General features: G+C 48.9%; 1 protein-coding gene across 8 annotated transcripts in view; it reads right to left on the bottom strand.

Annotated features, from left to right (window-relative positions):
• Nucleotides 1-14,642, bottom strand: part of auts2a (activator of transcription and developmental regulator AUTS2 a) — a 1,063,027-nt gene that overhangs the window by 23,251 nt on the left and 1,025,134 nt on the right. For 7 of the 8 annotated variants that reach the window (XM_078422734.1, XM_078422739.1, XM_078422737.1 and 4 more), the window contains 4 exons: nt 11,817-11,846; nt 10,988-11,059; nt 9,752-9,893; nt 6,266-6,343 (listed from right to left, as the gene is read on the bottom strand). In XM_078422734.1, coding sequence (XP_078278860.1) covers nt 6,266-6,343; nt 9,752-9,893; nt 10,988-11,059; nt 11,817-11,846 — 322 coding nt within the window. The remainder of the gene's footprint in view (nt 1-6,265; nt 6,344-9,751; nt 9,894-10,987; nt 11,060-11,816; nt 11,847-14,642) is intronic. The other variant, XM_078422736.1, reaches the window with a different exon arrangement.

The raw sequence follows: 14,642 nt of genomic DNA, 5'->3' as shown, positions 1-14,642 counted from the left end.
ATTCTGGGAGTAGATTACTGGTGTTGGGTGCAGAGTTATGCTGAAAGCACAAGATATCCCCTCACGGTCTCGGCTCATGGCAAAAGGAAAGCCTCAGATCACACATAAACAATGCTCCCTCCTCCATTTTTGGAGGAGGCAGTGCCACCTTTTATGCCTCAAAGTGTCTTTACCAACAAATGAGTTACCGGATTTAGAAGCTTTATTATAATCTTTTTTTTTTTTTAATGGCATTTCATAAATCGCTTCTCTAAAGTATCTTTAGGAAAAATCCGCCAGACCACAGCGCGCTCGAAAGGCGGAATAGACCTGATGGGCCGAATGGCCTCATTCCGCTCCAATAACTTATGAACTTCTGCACAGCAAGGTTAACTAACAGTGATGCAGACATTGAGACTGTGAGCTCAGCAGTGCCACCAACAGGCCCTCCAGCAGTACTGCCACAGTCAGTCAAAGGAGAAAAACTCACATTCTTTTTAAATAATGTTTTTTTAATTCTCCCATAGATTTGCGTGCTGTCAGTGAAACTAGCATTTAATGCCCAACCCTAATGGTCGGCAAGAAGTCTATGGGAGGTCACTTTCTTCAATCTTGCACAGTTACTCCCTTATCAAGTATCTGTCCACTCGATTGTAATCATGTATTCTCCTTCCACCGGCTGGTTAGCACGCAACAAAAAGCTTTTCCCGGTACCTCGGTACATGTGACAAATAAACTAAACTGAACTGCTTCTGGCTGCTTGGTAAAGGTGCTCTCTTAGTTTGAGTTTCGTTTATTGCTGTGCATACAGGTGTCAGGGGTTACAGGGATAAGGCAGGAGAATGGGGTTAGGAGGGAGAGATAGATCAATCACAATAATCACAATCACAATCACGATAATACTTTATTAGCCAAGTATGTTTTGCAACATACGAGGAACCTCATTTGCCATACAGCCATAACAATAAAAAGCAACAGGACACACCAAATACATTTTAACATGAACATTCACCACAGTGACTCCTCCACATTCCTCACTGTGATGGAAGGCGCAAAAAAGTTCAATCTCTCCCTTCTTTGTCCTCCAGTTCTTTGAATTCTCCCATAGATTTGCGTGCTGTCAGTGAAACTAGCATTTAATGCCCAACCCTAATGGTCGGCAAGAAGTCTATGGGAGGTCACTTTCTTCAATCTTGCACAGTTACTCCCTTATCAAGTATAAAACAAACACATAAAACAAACCAGAGAAACATTTACACAAACTTTTAAAACTTACCAAAATAACAAAAAGAGTTCGAAAAGGACAGACAGAATGTAGGCGAGGCAGCCACCGTGCGGCGCCCCCCGGTGGTTTGAATGGCGGAGTAGACTTGATGGGCCGAATGGCCTAATTCTACTCCTATTCCTTATGACCTTATGTGCCGAGGTACAGCAAAACGTGACATTGGCTCGACAAGGATGGAGAGGGAGCAGCAACAAAAGCCCGAGTCGGGATGGCCCTGTGACTCGAGAGTAATGAGTTCTGCTCTTATGCCCTTGTCCATCTTCATGCCTGGGACCGCTGTTTGAGAGGCGACGTTGAGTTGGTGCAGAAGCTTTCTTGGTGTTAAAGCTTGGTTGTTGTTGAGGATGGACGGATTCGGTGCTGATCGAGAGCAGCTGCAGTCCTCCTGTTGATGGGACGGCCTTACAATGCTGGTGTCCAGAGCGATCCAGGATTTAGACTCAGCAAAGAGAAACGAAAGGCTGCGTCGTCCAGGTCAGGATGGTGTGCGGCTCGGAGGGCTTCCTTCAAAGAAAATGGCGGTGTTCCGATCAAGCTCCCTTCATTTTTAATGGGAGCCATCTAGGGCTATCAGAGAAGTGGGAATTATTGCGCCCGTTACGTCGGTGTTGGGTGCCCTCCGGGCACGGGTGGGTTCTCTGGCTCCAGTCCCGACCTCCTGGCACGGAAGCACGGCGGTCCACGTCCCGTCGGACTTGCGGGACTGTGATTTCGTGTTCCTGCGGAAAGATTCCCACCGCCCTCCTCTTCAGCCGGTTTATCAGGGCCCGTTTCAGGTACTTAAGAGAGGGGCTGTCACTTTTACCTTGCAGGTGGGTAATCGCCAGGAACTCGTTTCCGTATCCCGGCTCAAGCCGGCCCATTTGGACCAGGACCTCCCTGTGTCGGTGGCCCAGCCGCCGCGCAGGGGCCGGCCAATGGCTGCCCCCCTGGTGCCGCCAGCGGCGCCTTGTTTGCCACCCCTCAGCCCCCCGCCGCCTATGGTCGGGCCCGGGCCCCGTTCCCAATCAAGCGCTCTCCGTCGCCTACGCCCTCCGCTTCCGTGGCCCCTCCATCGCCTCCGGCGGCGGCGGCCTCCCCCCGTACGCGTTCCGGGAGGGAGGTCCGGGCACCCATGAGGTATGGTTTCGAGGGTTCTGGGGGGGGGTCATGTAGGGACATACGGATTAGCGGGGGGGGTCTCGACCCTCGGTTGGGCTAACGCGTCACGGGATGCAGGAGCGCGAGGTATAGTTGTGTCTGGCGCCAAACTCAAAAGATTAGATTAGATTATGTAAGCAGTTAAGTAGTGGTGTCCAAAGTAAGTGCGCAGCTTGTTACGGTTTTTGCTATGAATAAAGACCTTTGGATAATAACGCTCGTTTTGGACTCACTACACCATCATGGTCCCGTTTAGTTTAGTTTAGTTTAGTTTAGAGATACAGCGTGGAAACAGGTCCTTCAACCCACCGAGTCTGTGCCAACCAGCGATCACCTGCATTCCGGTTATTTCCCTACACACAATGGCCAATTTACCAAAGCAACTTGACTCACAAACCTTGGGAGGAAACTGGAGCACTCGGAGTAAACCCGAGCGGGTCACGGGGAGAACGTACAAAGCTCAGGACAGACAGCACCCGTTGCAGAAATCGAACCCGGGTCTCTGGAGCTGTGAGGCAGCGGCTCGACCCGTTGTGACGTAGACTGGGCTTCGAATGTCAGGTGGTGAGTGACCTTCACAGAATACCAGTCACTGACCTTCCGACTTGGAAATTATCTGGTCGGATGAGTTTCCAGTCAATGATCACCTTTAATATGTTTCACAAAATGCTGGAGTAACTCAGCAGGTCAGGCAGCATCTCAGGAGAGAAGGAATTGGTGACGTTTCGGGTCGAGACCAGAAGGGTCACCCATTCCTTCTCTCCTGAGATGCTGCCTGACCTGCTGAGTTACTCCAGCATTTTGTGAAATAAATACCTTCGATTTGTACCAGCATCTGCAGTTATTTTCTTACACCTTTAATATGTTGGTGTGTAGGCATTTGGTGATGTCTATAATAATATAATAATAATAAGCATTTATTTTATATAGCGCCTTACCAGAAGCTCAAAGCGCTTTACAAAAACAATCATAACATAAAAACAAACAGACAAACTATCCTAACGGAGAAGCGGCGAATAAACAACGCCAGCGTCCTCTCACGTCAGGGTCCGGCAGTATACAACACAAAGCACAGGACACACAGATACAATTTATAACACAAACAGCCATCTATACCATTGAATATACTGGTTGGACTTTGGATAGACCCCAATCACCGTCTGATTACTGATCACAATACTGATACTGTGCATGGTCTATTGAAACCGTCAGAGCTACTGTTCTGAACTGCTGGTTCTCTTCAGAAGCTATCTAACATAACATGATAATAGTGTTCCACCATATGATGGAACGGTGCTGAGGTGCAGCAGGTAGAGCTGCTGCCTCACAGCCCAGAGACCCGGGATCAAAACCCTGACCTCGGGCGCTGTCATGTGTGCAGTTAGAAACATAGAAAACAGGTGCAGGAGTAGGCCATTCAGCCCTTCGAGCCAGCACCGCCATTCAATGTGATCATGGCTGATCATTCAAAATCAGTACACCGTTCCCGCTTTTTTCCCCAGAATCCTTGATTTCGTTTGGCCGACGAGCGAAATCTAATTCTCTCTTGAAAACATCCAGTGAATTGGCCTCCACTGCCTTCTGTGGCAGAGAATTTCACAGGTTCACAACTCTCTGGGTGAGAAAGGTTTTTAATTTGTATCAGTCCTAAATGGCCTACCCCTTATTCTCAGGGGGTGCCCTGTTTGAACAGCGGAGCAGAATCGATGCAGCCTAATTCTGCACCAACGGCTTATGACCTTATGATATCTTCGCCCGGAGACTGCGGTGGTTTCAAAGTGGCAAATCTATTTCCACATTCCCAGGGACAATTAGGGAGGTGAAAAAATACTGGCCTTGCCAGCAGTCTCTACATCCCAAAAAAATATTTCCAAAAAGATGCTGCCTGATCCACTGAGATCATTCAGTTTGTATTCAGTTCAAGAATCCACATCAGGATCTCGTGTCTCCAAAGGAAAGGGCACGCCAAGGAGATGTTTTTTTTTCTAATTTTAAAAGGAAGAAGACTTTGAACCCCCTCTAGATCTTAAGGTCATGAGCGATAGGAGCAGAATTAGGCCGTTCGGCCCATCAAGTCTACTCCGCCATTCAATCAGGGCTGATCTGGCTCTCCCTCCAAACCCCATTCTCCTGCCTCTTTCCCATAACCTCTGACACCCGTACCAATCAAGAATTTACCTATCTCTGCCTTAAGAATAACCATTCGCTTGTGGCAAAGAATTCCACACATTCACCACCCCCTGGCCAAATAAATTCCTCCTCATCTCCTTCCAAAAGGAAAGTCCTATAATTCTGAGGCTCTGACCATTAGTCCTAGACTCTCCCACTCTATTCCAAGCCTTTCATTGTTCGGTACGTTTCAATTAGGTCCCCCCTCATTCTTCTAAACTCCAGTGAGATTTTTTTAGATTTAGATTTAGAGATACAACGCAGAAACAGGCCCTTCGGCCCACCGGGTCCGCGCCGCCCAGCGATCCCCGCACATTAACACTATCCTACACCTACTAGGGATAATTTTTACATTTGCCCAGCCAATTAACCTACATACCTGTACGTCTTTGGAGTGTGGGAGGAAACCGAAGATCTCGGAGAAAACCCACGCAGGTCACGGGGAGAACGTACAAACTCCGTACAGACGGCGCCCGCAGTCAGGATCGAACCTGAGTCTCCGGCGCTGCATTCGCTGTAAGGCAGCAACTCTAACGCTGCGCCACCGTGCCGTAAGCACAGGCCCAGTGCCATTAAACACTCATCATATGCTCATCAAATGAAGACGGGTCTCGACCCGAAACGTCACCCATTCCTTCTCTGCAGAGATGTTGCCTGACCCGCTGAGTTACTCCAGCATTTTGTGATACCTTCGCTGATCACATGCTGTTCCTTGTTAAAACGTTGGCCAGAGCAGGTGTAGCTGCTGGGTTTGTGAAACATGGGCTCAACAGCGCCATCACCTGACACTCTATGCCACTGCAGGCCACAATCAGAGACATAGCTGGGATCAGGCAGCATCTCTGGAGAACATGGATAGGTGACGTTTCAGGTCGGGACCTTTCTTCAGTCTGAAGGAGGGTCCTGACCCGAAATGTCACCTTATCCTTGTTCTCCAGAAATGATGCCTGATCTGCTGAGTCGCTCCAGCACTTTATTTAATTTTTTTAAACCAACATCTTCAGTTCCTTGATTCCACTATGAGAGATGACAGGATTCTCGAAATCACCTTGCCACCACACCATTTTTCAAGACAAACATGTGCAAATCTAGCAAGGTTCACCCCATGACTCTATGACCAAATGTATATAAATACTTATTGACCAGTCATCGGAGATCTGTGGTGCACAAAAGCAGATTTGTTTTAAACGTCAATTAACACGAACAGTGCAAGATAATATATATAACTTAACGGTTTGTTGTCCGCTGATGAGCAATTGATAGAATTGAGATTTGAGATTTACATGAACTGCAGCCTCAAATGGTGCATTATTATTTTACACAAGACACAAAATGCTGGAGTAACTCAGCGGGACAGGCAGCATCCCTGGAGAGAAGGAATGGGTGACGTTTCGGGTCGAGACCCTTCTCAGTCTGAAGAAGGGCCTCGACCCGAAACATCACCCATTCCTTCTCTCCAGAGATGCTGAGTCGCTCCACCATTTTGTGTCCGTCTTCGGTTTAAACCAGCATCTGCGCGCCATTATTTTACAGAAGATGGTTCACAGAACTGGGCTCCAAATCTGTTGGCCCTTTTGTCCCCGAGTCTGCTGGAGCAGCAAGCACTTAGTTTGCTAACGTGCTGGGAATTGCTTCTGTCAGTGCACTGGTTTACCCAAGAGTTGCCCACGGACTGGCCCAGGCCGTCATTACCTAGATGAGCAGCCGGGCTCAGGAAGCTGTTGTGGTGAGGCGAAGGTCCGAAGGGATTTCCAGTCGGATGCGTGGTGCCTGCAAACAAACAGCATGGTTAGCTCTCCACCAGCTTCCCCTCGGGAGCGCCCGCGCTAACACCTTTCACACCGCGCCATTCTGCACTTTGTATCATGTTGTATGACTGTTGTATCTTGTTTCATGTATCTTGTGTTTTGTATGAATGTGAATGCTGGCAGTTCAATTTCCCCCCCTCCTAGGATGAATAAAGTTCTATCGTATCATATCGTAAAATAAAGCCCATCTTAAATCGTGGCCTCCTGACAGTTTTATGGACATTCAGTGCATTGCACGATAATTAGCCCCAAACTCATAGCAGGCACTACATTTCCTTGACTATCGTTGCTTTATGCAAATCTTCCATTCATTTGACCCAATTACCGTCCAAATCTCTCGTTCCCCTTTCCCCTGACTCGGACTGGAAAAAGGGTCTCGGCCCGAAACGTCACCTGTTCCTTTTCTCCAGAGATGCTGCCTGTCCCGCTGAGAAACTCCAGCTTTTTGTGCCTGACATAGAACATGGAACAGTGCAGCACAAGAACAGGCTCTTCGACCCACATAAGCCAAACATGATGCTCAGGCCAACTTTTCATAAGTTGGAGGAGCAGAATTCGGCCCATCAAGTCTACTCCACCATTCAATCATGGCTGATCTATCTTTCCCTCTCAACCCCACTCTCCTGCCTTCTCCCCTTAACCCCTGACACCCGTACTAATCATGAATCTGTCAATCTGCACCTTAAAGATATCCATTGGCTTGGCCTCCACAGCCCTCTGTGGCACATATATGCATTCACATAATATCCCTCCAATAATTTCATAAATGCCACTGTCGTATCTACCACCACCAACATCCCCAGCAGCTTGTTCCAGGCACCCAACCCTCTCCAAGTAAAAATCTTGCTCCGCACACCTCTTTTCAACTTTGCCCCTCTCACCTTGAGGCTATGACCTCTTGTATTTAACATTTCCATCTTAGGGAAGGGTTCTGACTGTCTCCCCTATCTATGTTGACATCATTCTTACGTACTTCTATCTGGTCTCCCTTCAACATCTGGTGGTCCAGAGAGCACAATCCAAGTCTGTCCAATCTCCCCTTTTGGCTAATAACCCTCCAATGCAGACAGCATTCTGTGTCCTCTCCAAAGCCTCCACATCCTCCACATCCTTCTCGGAGGGAGAAAGCTGGAAGAGGGATGGGGGGAAGGACAAAGCTTTGCAAGTGATAGGTGGATCTTACAGAAACTTACAAAATGGGGATCTTATAGAAACTTACAAAATTCTTAAGGGGTTGGACAGGCTAGATGCAGGAAGATTGTTCCCGATGTTGGGGAAATCCAGAACAAGGGGTCACAGTTTAAGGATAAGGGGGAAGTCTTTTAGGACCGAGATGAGAACGTTTTTTTTCACACAGAGAGTGGTGAGTCTGTGGAATTTTCTGCCACAGAAGGCAGTTGAGGCCAGTTCATTGGCTATATTTAAGAGAGAGTTAGATGTGGCCCTTGTGGCTAAAGGGATCAGGGGGTATGGAGAGAAGGCAGGTACATGATACTGAGTTGGATGATCAGCCATGATCATATTGAATGGTGGTGCTGGCTTGAAGGGCCGAATGGCCTACTCCTGCACCTATTTTCTATGTTTCTATGACCAGAACTGCACGCAATACTCCAAATATAAAGCTTATTAAAATTTTACTTCAAAAACTATTTGGCTGCGATGCTGTTTAATAAGGATTTCTTTATAGATGTGGATATTGTTAAAAATATATATTTTAAAAAAACACAAAGTACTGGAGTAACTCAGTGGGTCGGGCAGCATCTCTGGAGAACGTGGATGGGTGACGTTTTGGGTCGGGACCCTTCTTCAGTCTGATTGTAGTCGGAGGGAGAAAGCTGGAAGAGGGATGGGGGAGGACAAAGCTTTGCAAGTGATAGGTGGATACAAGTGAGGGGGGGGGGGGTTGTATGGCAGATGGTTAGACAAAGGCCTGAGATGAAAACAAAAGGGTGTAAGGTAAGGAGAGAAGAGAAATGAAATGTGAAGCCAGAGGAAAGGAGATAAGTGGAGGGGGAACGAGAGGCCGAATAATGAGGGAAATGGGTGCACACCTGGTTGGGACACAGGGAAGGGGGGGGGGGGGGGAGGGGTAAATTGTTGTAAATGTGACAAGATATTTCAAATTATATGTGGAATGTGTGTGGTTTTTTTCCCCCATGCAAGAACTGCTCTCTGCACAGAATCAGAGGGGAAATGCAAGAGGATGCAATCTGTGCTGTAGGCTCATGCTGCCATCTAGTGGTAACAGCAAAGGTTACAGGACTTACATCTCACATACACCTCACACTCTGCTTGAAGAGCTTACAACCCAACGGTGTGATGTATTGAGTTCTCCAATTTTCGGTAACTAATCTACAATATGTACTTTTTCCTCCCTCCCTCTCTTCCCCGTGCCCCACCTGGATTCACACCCATTTATCCCCTTCCTTCCTCTGGCTTCACAACTCGCGCACGTCCCTTCTCTCCATAATCCCTTGCTTTTTGTCCTTTAACCAACCGTCTGCCACTCTCGCGGCTGTCTCCCTCACCCCGTATCCATGTAACGTTCACCGGACTTTGTCCTGAACCCCCACCTCCCTTCCGGCTGCACGTCCACCCTGTAATGAAGGGACCAGATCTCCCCTCTCCCCCCCCCCCCACACTTCTACCCCAACTCCCGCCACAGCAAGTCTGAAGAAGGGTCCCGACCCAAAAGCCGCCACCGATCCACGTTCTCTGGAGACGCTGCCTGACCCGCTGAGTTACTCCAGAAACTTGGCGTGTTTTTCACACAACGGGGCTGTTGGTATCACGGAGGAAATGGCCGCATGGTCAATAGACAATAGGTGCAGGAGGAGGCCATTCGGCCCTTCGAGCCAGCACCGCCATTCAATGTGATCATGGCTAATCATTCTCAATCAGTACCCCGTTACTGCCTTCTCCCCATACTCCTTGACTCCGCTATCCTTAAGAGCTCTCTCTTGAATACATTCAGAGAACTGGCCTCCACTGCCTTCTGAGGCAGAGAATTCCACAGATTCACAACTCTCTGACTGAAAAAGTTTTTCCTCATTTCCATTCTAAATGGCCTATCCCTTATTCTTAAACTGTGGCCCCTGGTTCTGGACTCCCCCAACATTGGGAACATGTTTCCTGCCTCTAACGTGTCCAACCCCTTAATAATCTTATACGTTTCGATAAGATCCCCTCTCATCCTTCTAAATTCCAGTGTATACAAGCCTAGTCGCTCCAGTCTTTCAACATATGACAGTCCCGCCATCAACATACACCAGTCCCGACCGTGTAGATAGAGGAGGCCCCGGTCAGTTTCCGGTCCCCCCGCCCCCCCAGAGAAGACAATCGCACCGGTTATTTAACGGTGACTCCTTACCGGCGGTGGAGAAGAGGGTGGCAGGTCGAGCCAGCTCGTGAGGGTGGTGGATGGCTCCGAACATGTTGGGACCTGGTGGCCTGCTCAGGAACTCCGGCTTCAGCCCAAAGTCCAGTTTGTGTGGATCGCACTGTAGCTGTTGCTGCGGGAGACAAGCACGAAACCACCGCCGGTTAACCTTTCTCCTTCTCGTTCAATCTTCCTTTTCAAAGCCTTCCCAACCCTCCCCCCCCCCCCCCCCACCACCTCTGCACCAGTGGGAAGACCCTCGCCCGAGACAGCTGCCGGACCCTTTTCCGGGGTTACGTCCGCGCCCAGGTGGCATTAGAGTGGGACTACGCGCTGTCCACGGGCACCCTGGGGCATTCCCGGGACCGCTGTGCACCGTGTGGGGGGGGGGGGGGGGGGGTTTAATGCACCCTTGACAAGGATTGTAAGATCGTTGTACAATACTTTATTGTTTGTCTTGTATTATGGCGGTGGGTTCTGTTTTGGTTTTATTGTATTGTATATATTATTTTAATATTTGAATAGATATTTTTGATTAATAAATAAATAATAGTGGGAAGAGTCTCGGGCTGCAATGCCAAAACATATTGAAAGAGTCCTGGCAAACAGTACCACTCACTCAGCGAAAGGAAATGCAGATGCTGGTTTATACCGAAGATAAGACACAAAGTGCTGGAGTAACTCAGCAGGTCAGGCGGCATTTCCTGGAGAGAAAGGATGGGTGACGTTTCAGGTCGGGACTGAAGATGGGTCCCGACCCGAAACATCACCCATCCTTTTTCTCCAGCGAATGCTGCCTGGCCCGATGAGTTACTCCAGCACTTAGCTTAGTTTAGTTTAGTTTAGAGATACAGCGCAGAAACTGGCCCTTCGGCCCACCGCGTCCGCACCGACCAGCGATCCCCGCACATTAACACTATCCTACGCACTAGGGACAATTTATATTTGTACCAAGCCAATTAACCACCAAACCCGTACGTCTTTGGAGTGTGGGAGGAAACCAAAGGTCTCGGAGAAAACCCTGGCAGGTCATGGGGAGAAGGTACAAACTCTGTACAAACAAGCACCCGTAGTCAGGATCGAACCCGGGTCTCTGACGGTGTGGGGCAGTAGCTTTACCCTTTGGGCCTACCATTCATTGAGTCGGCACATGTGTGGGACACAAGGGTGTTGAAAGTAGAACTCGTGGGAGAATTTACAAGCATGAAATCCTGAGCGGACACTGACCTTGACCTTCTGCTGGTGATGGTATATCTGCCACGCTATGTGTACGTGCATGGCACACCACTTTCCAGGCTTCTGGGGAAGAAAACAAATTAAAAACTCAAATTTTCAATTCTCCTCACCGCATCCCCAGGCGTGCTCATCACCCGCGTAAATATGGGCTCACAGACGTGAGATCGAGGGGCACACGCCCCTTTGGAGCCTTCTCAGCAGATCATGATGATGAGTGAGATTACCGCAGCTTGGTTTGGGAGTGGCTCCATCCAAGGCCCCAAGAAATCGCAGAGAATCGTGGGCGCAGCCCAGACCAACCTCCCTTGCATTGACTCCCTCTACACCTCACGCTGCCTCGGCAAGGCCAGCAGCACGATCAAGGATGAGTCGCACCCAGGCCACTCCCTCCTCTCCCCTCTCCCATCAGACAAGAAGTACAGAAGTGTGAAAACGCACAACTCCAGATTCAGGGAGGGTTTCTTCCCGGCTGTAATCAGGCAACTGAGCCAACCTACCAATAACTCGAGAGCTACTATCTACCTTATTGGAGACCCACGGAGTACCTATGGTCGGATTTTACTGGACGTTTTCTTGCACTGAACGATATTCACGTTATTCTCTTTATCAGGTATCTCCACACTGTGTATGGCTCGAATATAATCACATACTGTCTTTCCTCTGACTGATTAGCACGCAACAGAACCCTTTCACTGTACACGTGACAATATACTGAACTAAACTAAAAATCCATTCTAAAAGTTCCTAATACAGATTGCTGCTGTTACTGACATAGAGGGGACATACAGACGGATAATAATTCCAGAGGAAAGATTCTCACCCTCAGCATTGGCCGGAATGGATCTGTCAGCTGCAAATAAAGAGTGACAACTCAGTTACATGCTTGTCAGTCAAAGCAGAACAATAATTGCCATTTTTATTACCTCGTTAGTCAGTAATTTAAAATGTTAACATTTCTGCTTTTAGATGAAACATTAATGGAGAAAATCATCGTGGCTTTTTCATACAAGTGCCTGACCTTCCGTTCTTCGTTATCAATTTGAGATGGGAAGAAATCTGCAGGCAGGTCACCATTTTGATTGCATTCCCTCTGAATGCCAAACGCAATTCTAAAATGTGACCCCCCCCCCCCCCTTTCTCTTTAAAAAAAAAGCGACACAGTATGAAAACAGGACCTCTGGCCCACCGTCCACACCGACCATCGGTCATCCATTCACACGAGTTCCATTGCTGTCCCACTCTCTCATCCACACAAGGGGCAATCTGCTGAGGCCAATTAACCTGCAAATCCGCACCTATTTGGGCTGCGAGTGGAAACCAAAGCTCCTTCTCTCCCAGAATCTGATTGAACACAAAAAACTGAGCACATTTAACTCACTTCACTTCACTTCTTTAGGCTCAGAAGTATTTCGGCAGAGGTGTCTTATTGGGAATTGACCGAGTTCAAATTCAAATGAACTTATTCAAATGTGTTTGATTTAGCAGTAAATGTTCACTTTAACTTATTGCTGCCTCTCAAAGCCCCTTCCCATCCAGGTTCACAGCCGAACTCTGGCGCAAGTCTACCTGAATGCAAGTTGAGGTCAACAACTCTGAGCTTTTCGAACGAGACTGCCAACTTATTCGTCCCGATGCATTGTGCAATTTATTTCTATTTTTGATTCTACCAATTTTCGCCCAGATTTCCTTTTCTGCAACTTTATAGTGTTTTGAGGATTATTTTCCTGTCATTATCCTACATATGCCTTTCTCCCCACTGAACAAGTTCCCTTTTAAATTAAAAAAAGTGTGGCACGGTGGTGCAGCGGTAGAGTTGCTGCCTTACAGCGCTTACAGCGCCGGAGACCAGGGTTCGATCCCGACTACGGGTGCTGTCTGTGCAGAGTTTGCACGTTCTCCCCGTGACCTGGGTGTTTTTTTTTCTGAGATCTTCGGTTTCCTCCCACAGTCCAAGGATGTACAAGTATGTAGGTTAATTGGCTTGGTATAAATGTAAATTGTCCCTAGTGTGTGCAGGGTAGGTTAATGTGCTGGTCGGCACGAACCCGGTGGACTGAGGGGGCCTGTTTCCGCGCTGTATCTAACTGAACGAGTCAACATTTCCTCTCCAGGTCCTCTCCAGACCTGATAAAAGGGCAGGAAATTACTCACCCCAAATGTACGGAAGATGCAAATAGCGATTGAAATTTTAGGTGTCAAGATGCCAGGTCCCACTCCTCTTTCATCTCAATAACCTTCAGGTTTAACTAAGTTTATCAACCCCCTAAGCCTTAATTTTATCATAGGGGAGTTATCTGTTTTTTTCAGTGGCTAGACACGAACAGATGGGTTTCAGAATCTTCCCCCACCTCATACACCACCCTTTCTGAATTCAATGTCACCTTTTCATCCTTTTCTTTCATCCTTTTCATCCCTCCCTCCCTCCCTCCCTCCCTCCCTCCCTCCCTCCCTCCCTCCCTCCCTCCCTCCCTCCCTCCCTCCCTCCCTCCCTCCCTCCCTCCCTCCCTCCCTCCCTCCCTCCCTCCCTCCCTCCCTCCCTCCCTCCCTCCCTCCCTCCCTCCCTCCCTCCCTCCCTCCCTCCCTCCCTCCCTCCCTCCCTCCCTCCCTCCCTCCCTCCCTCCCTCCCTCCCTCCCTCCCTCCCTCCCTCCCTCCCTCCCTCCCTCCCTCCCTCCCTCCCTCCCTCCCTCCCTCCCTCCCTCCCTCCCTCCCTCCCTCCCTCCCTCCCTCCCTCCCTCCCTCCCTCCCTCCCTCCCTCCCTCCCTCCCTCCCTCCCTCCCTCCCTCCCTCCCTCCCTCCCTCCCTCCCTCCCTCCCTCCCTCCCTCCCTCCCTCCCTCCCCTGTTGCAGTCCCACCACCAAAAACTTCCAGTATTGCCTCTCAATCTTGCCAACTGGGCAAGAGAGAAGAATCATTCTGAACACAGGTGCTTCGGGTCACCAATTTTGATGAGTTTGTGTGTCAGCACAACCTCTACCACCTCCACTTTCCCAGTGAATATCACGGGCAGTGTTTCTGCAGCGATGGGGGAAATACTCAGGTCTGCACTTTTCTGATGATCTGCTACTTCAGCACCTCAGTGCAATAGGTCAAACTTCCCACGTTCCAACTTGTCCAAATAAAGATGGCTGCAGCCGAATATTTGGAACCGAACTGATCTGTCTGTCAAAGGCAAAGAGGTAGGCATTTCCTTAGTCAGATGGTGGTGAACCCGTGGAATTCACTGTCACAGACCGCGCGCGGCGTGGACCTAGTCACTGGGTATTTTTAAAGCGGAGATTGCCAGGTTCTTGATTAGTACGGGCGCCAACGGTTAAGGGGAAAAGGCAGGAGAATGGGGTTGAGAGTGAAAGATAGATCAGCCATGATTGAATGGCGGAGCAGACTCGATGGACCGCATGGCCTAATTCTGCTCCTATGACCTATGAACTGATGAAATACTGGGAGTGGTACCAGTTTAACCTTGTATGTGCTGGTTCAGAATTAAATCCCCTTCTGCAACAAGTCTGACAAGCTATGCACTGTCACCCATGGATATGTTGATACTGCCGAGCGCACTGGCCGACATTTATTCCCAATCATTAGATTTCACGACCTCATACGGTTTAGTTTGGTTTAGAGATACAGCGCGGAAACAGGCCCTTCGGC

Source organism: Rhinoraja longicauda, chromosome 26 (genome assembly GCF_053455715.1).
Source record: "Rhinoraja longicauda isolate Sanriku21f chromosome 26, sRhiLon1.1, whole genome shotgun sequence".
Classification (NCBI taxonomy): domain Eukaryota; kingdom Metazoa; phylum Chordata; class Chondrichthyes; order Rajiformes; family Arhynchobatidae; genus Rhinoraja; species Rhinoraja longicauda.
The sequence above is the reverse complement of the archived record's forward strand: the minus strand, read 5'-3'. Positions and strand labels throughout refer to the sequence as shown.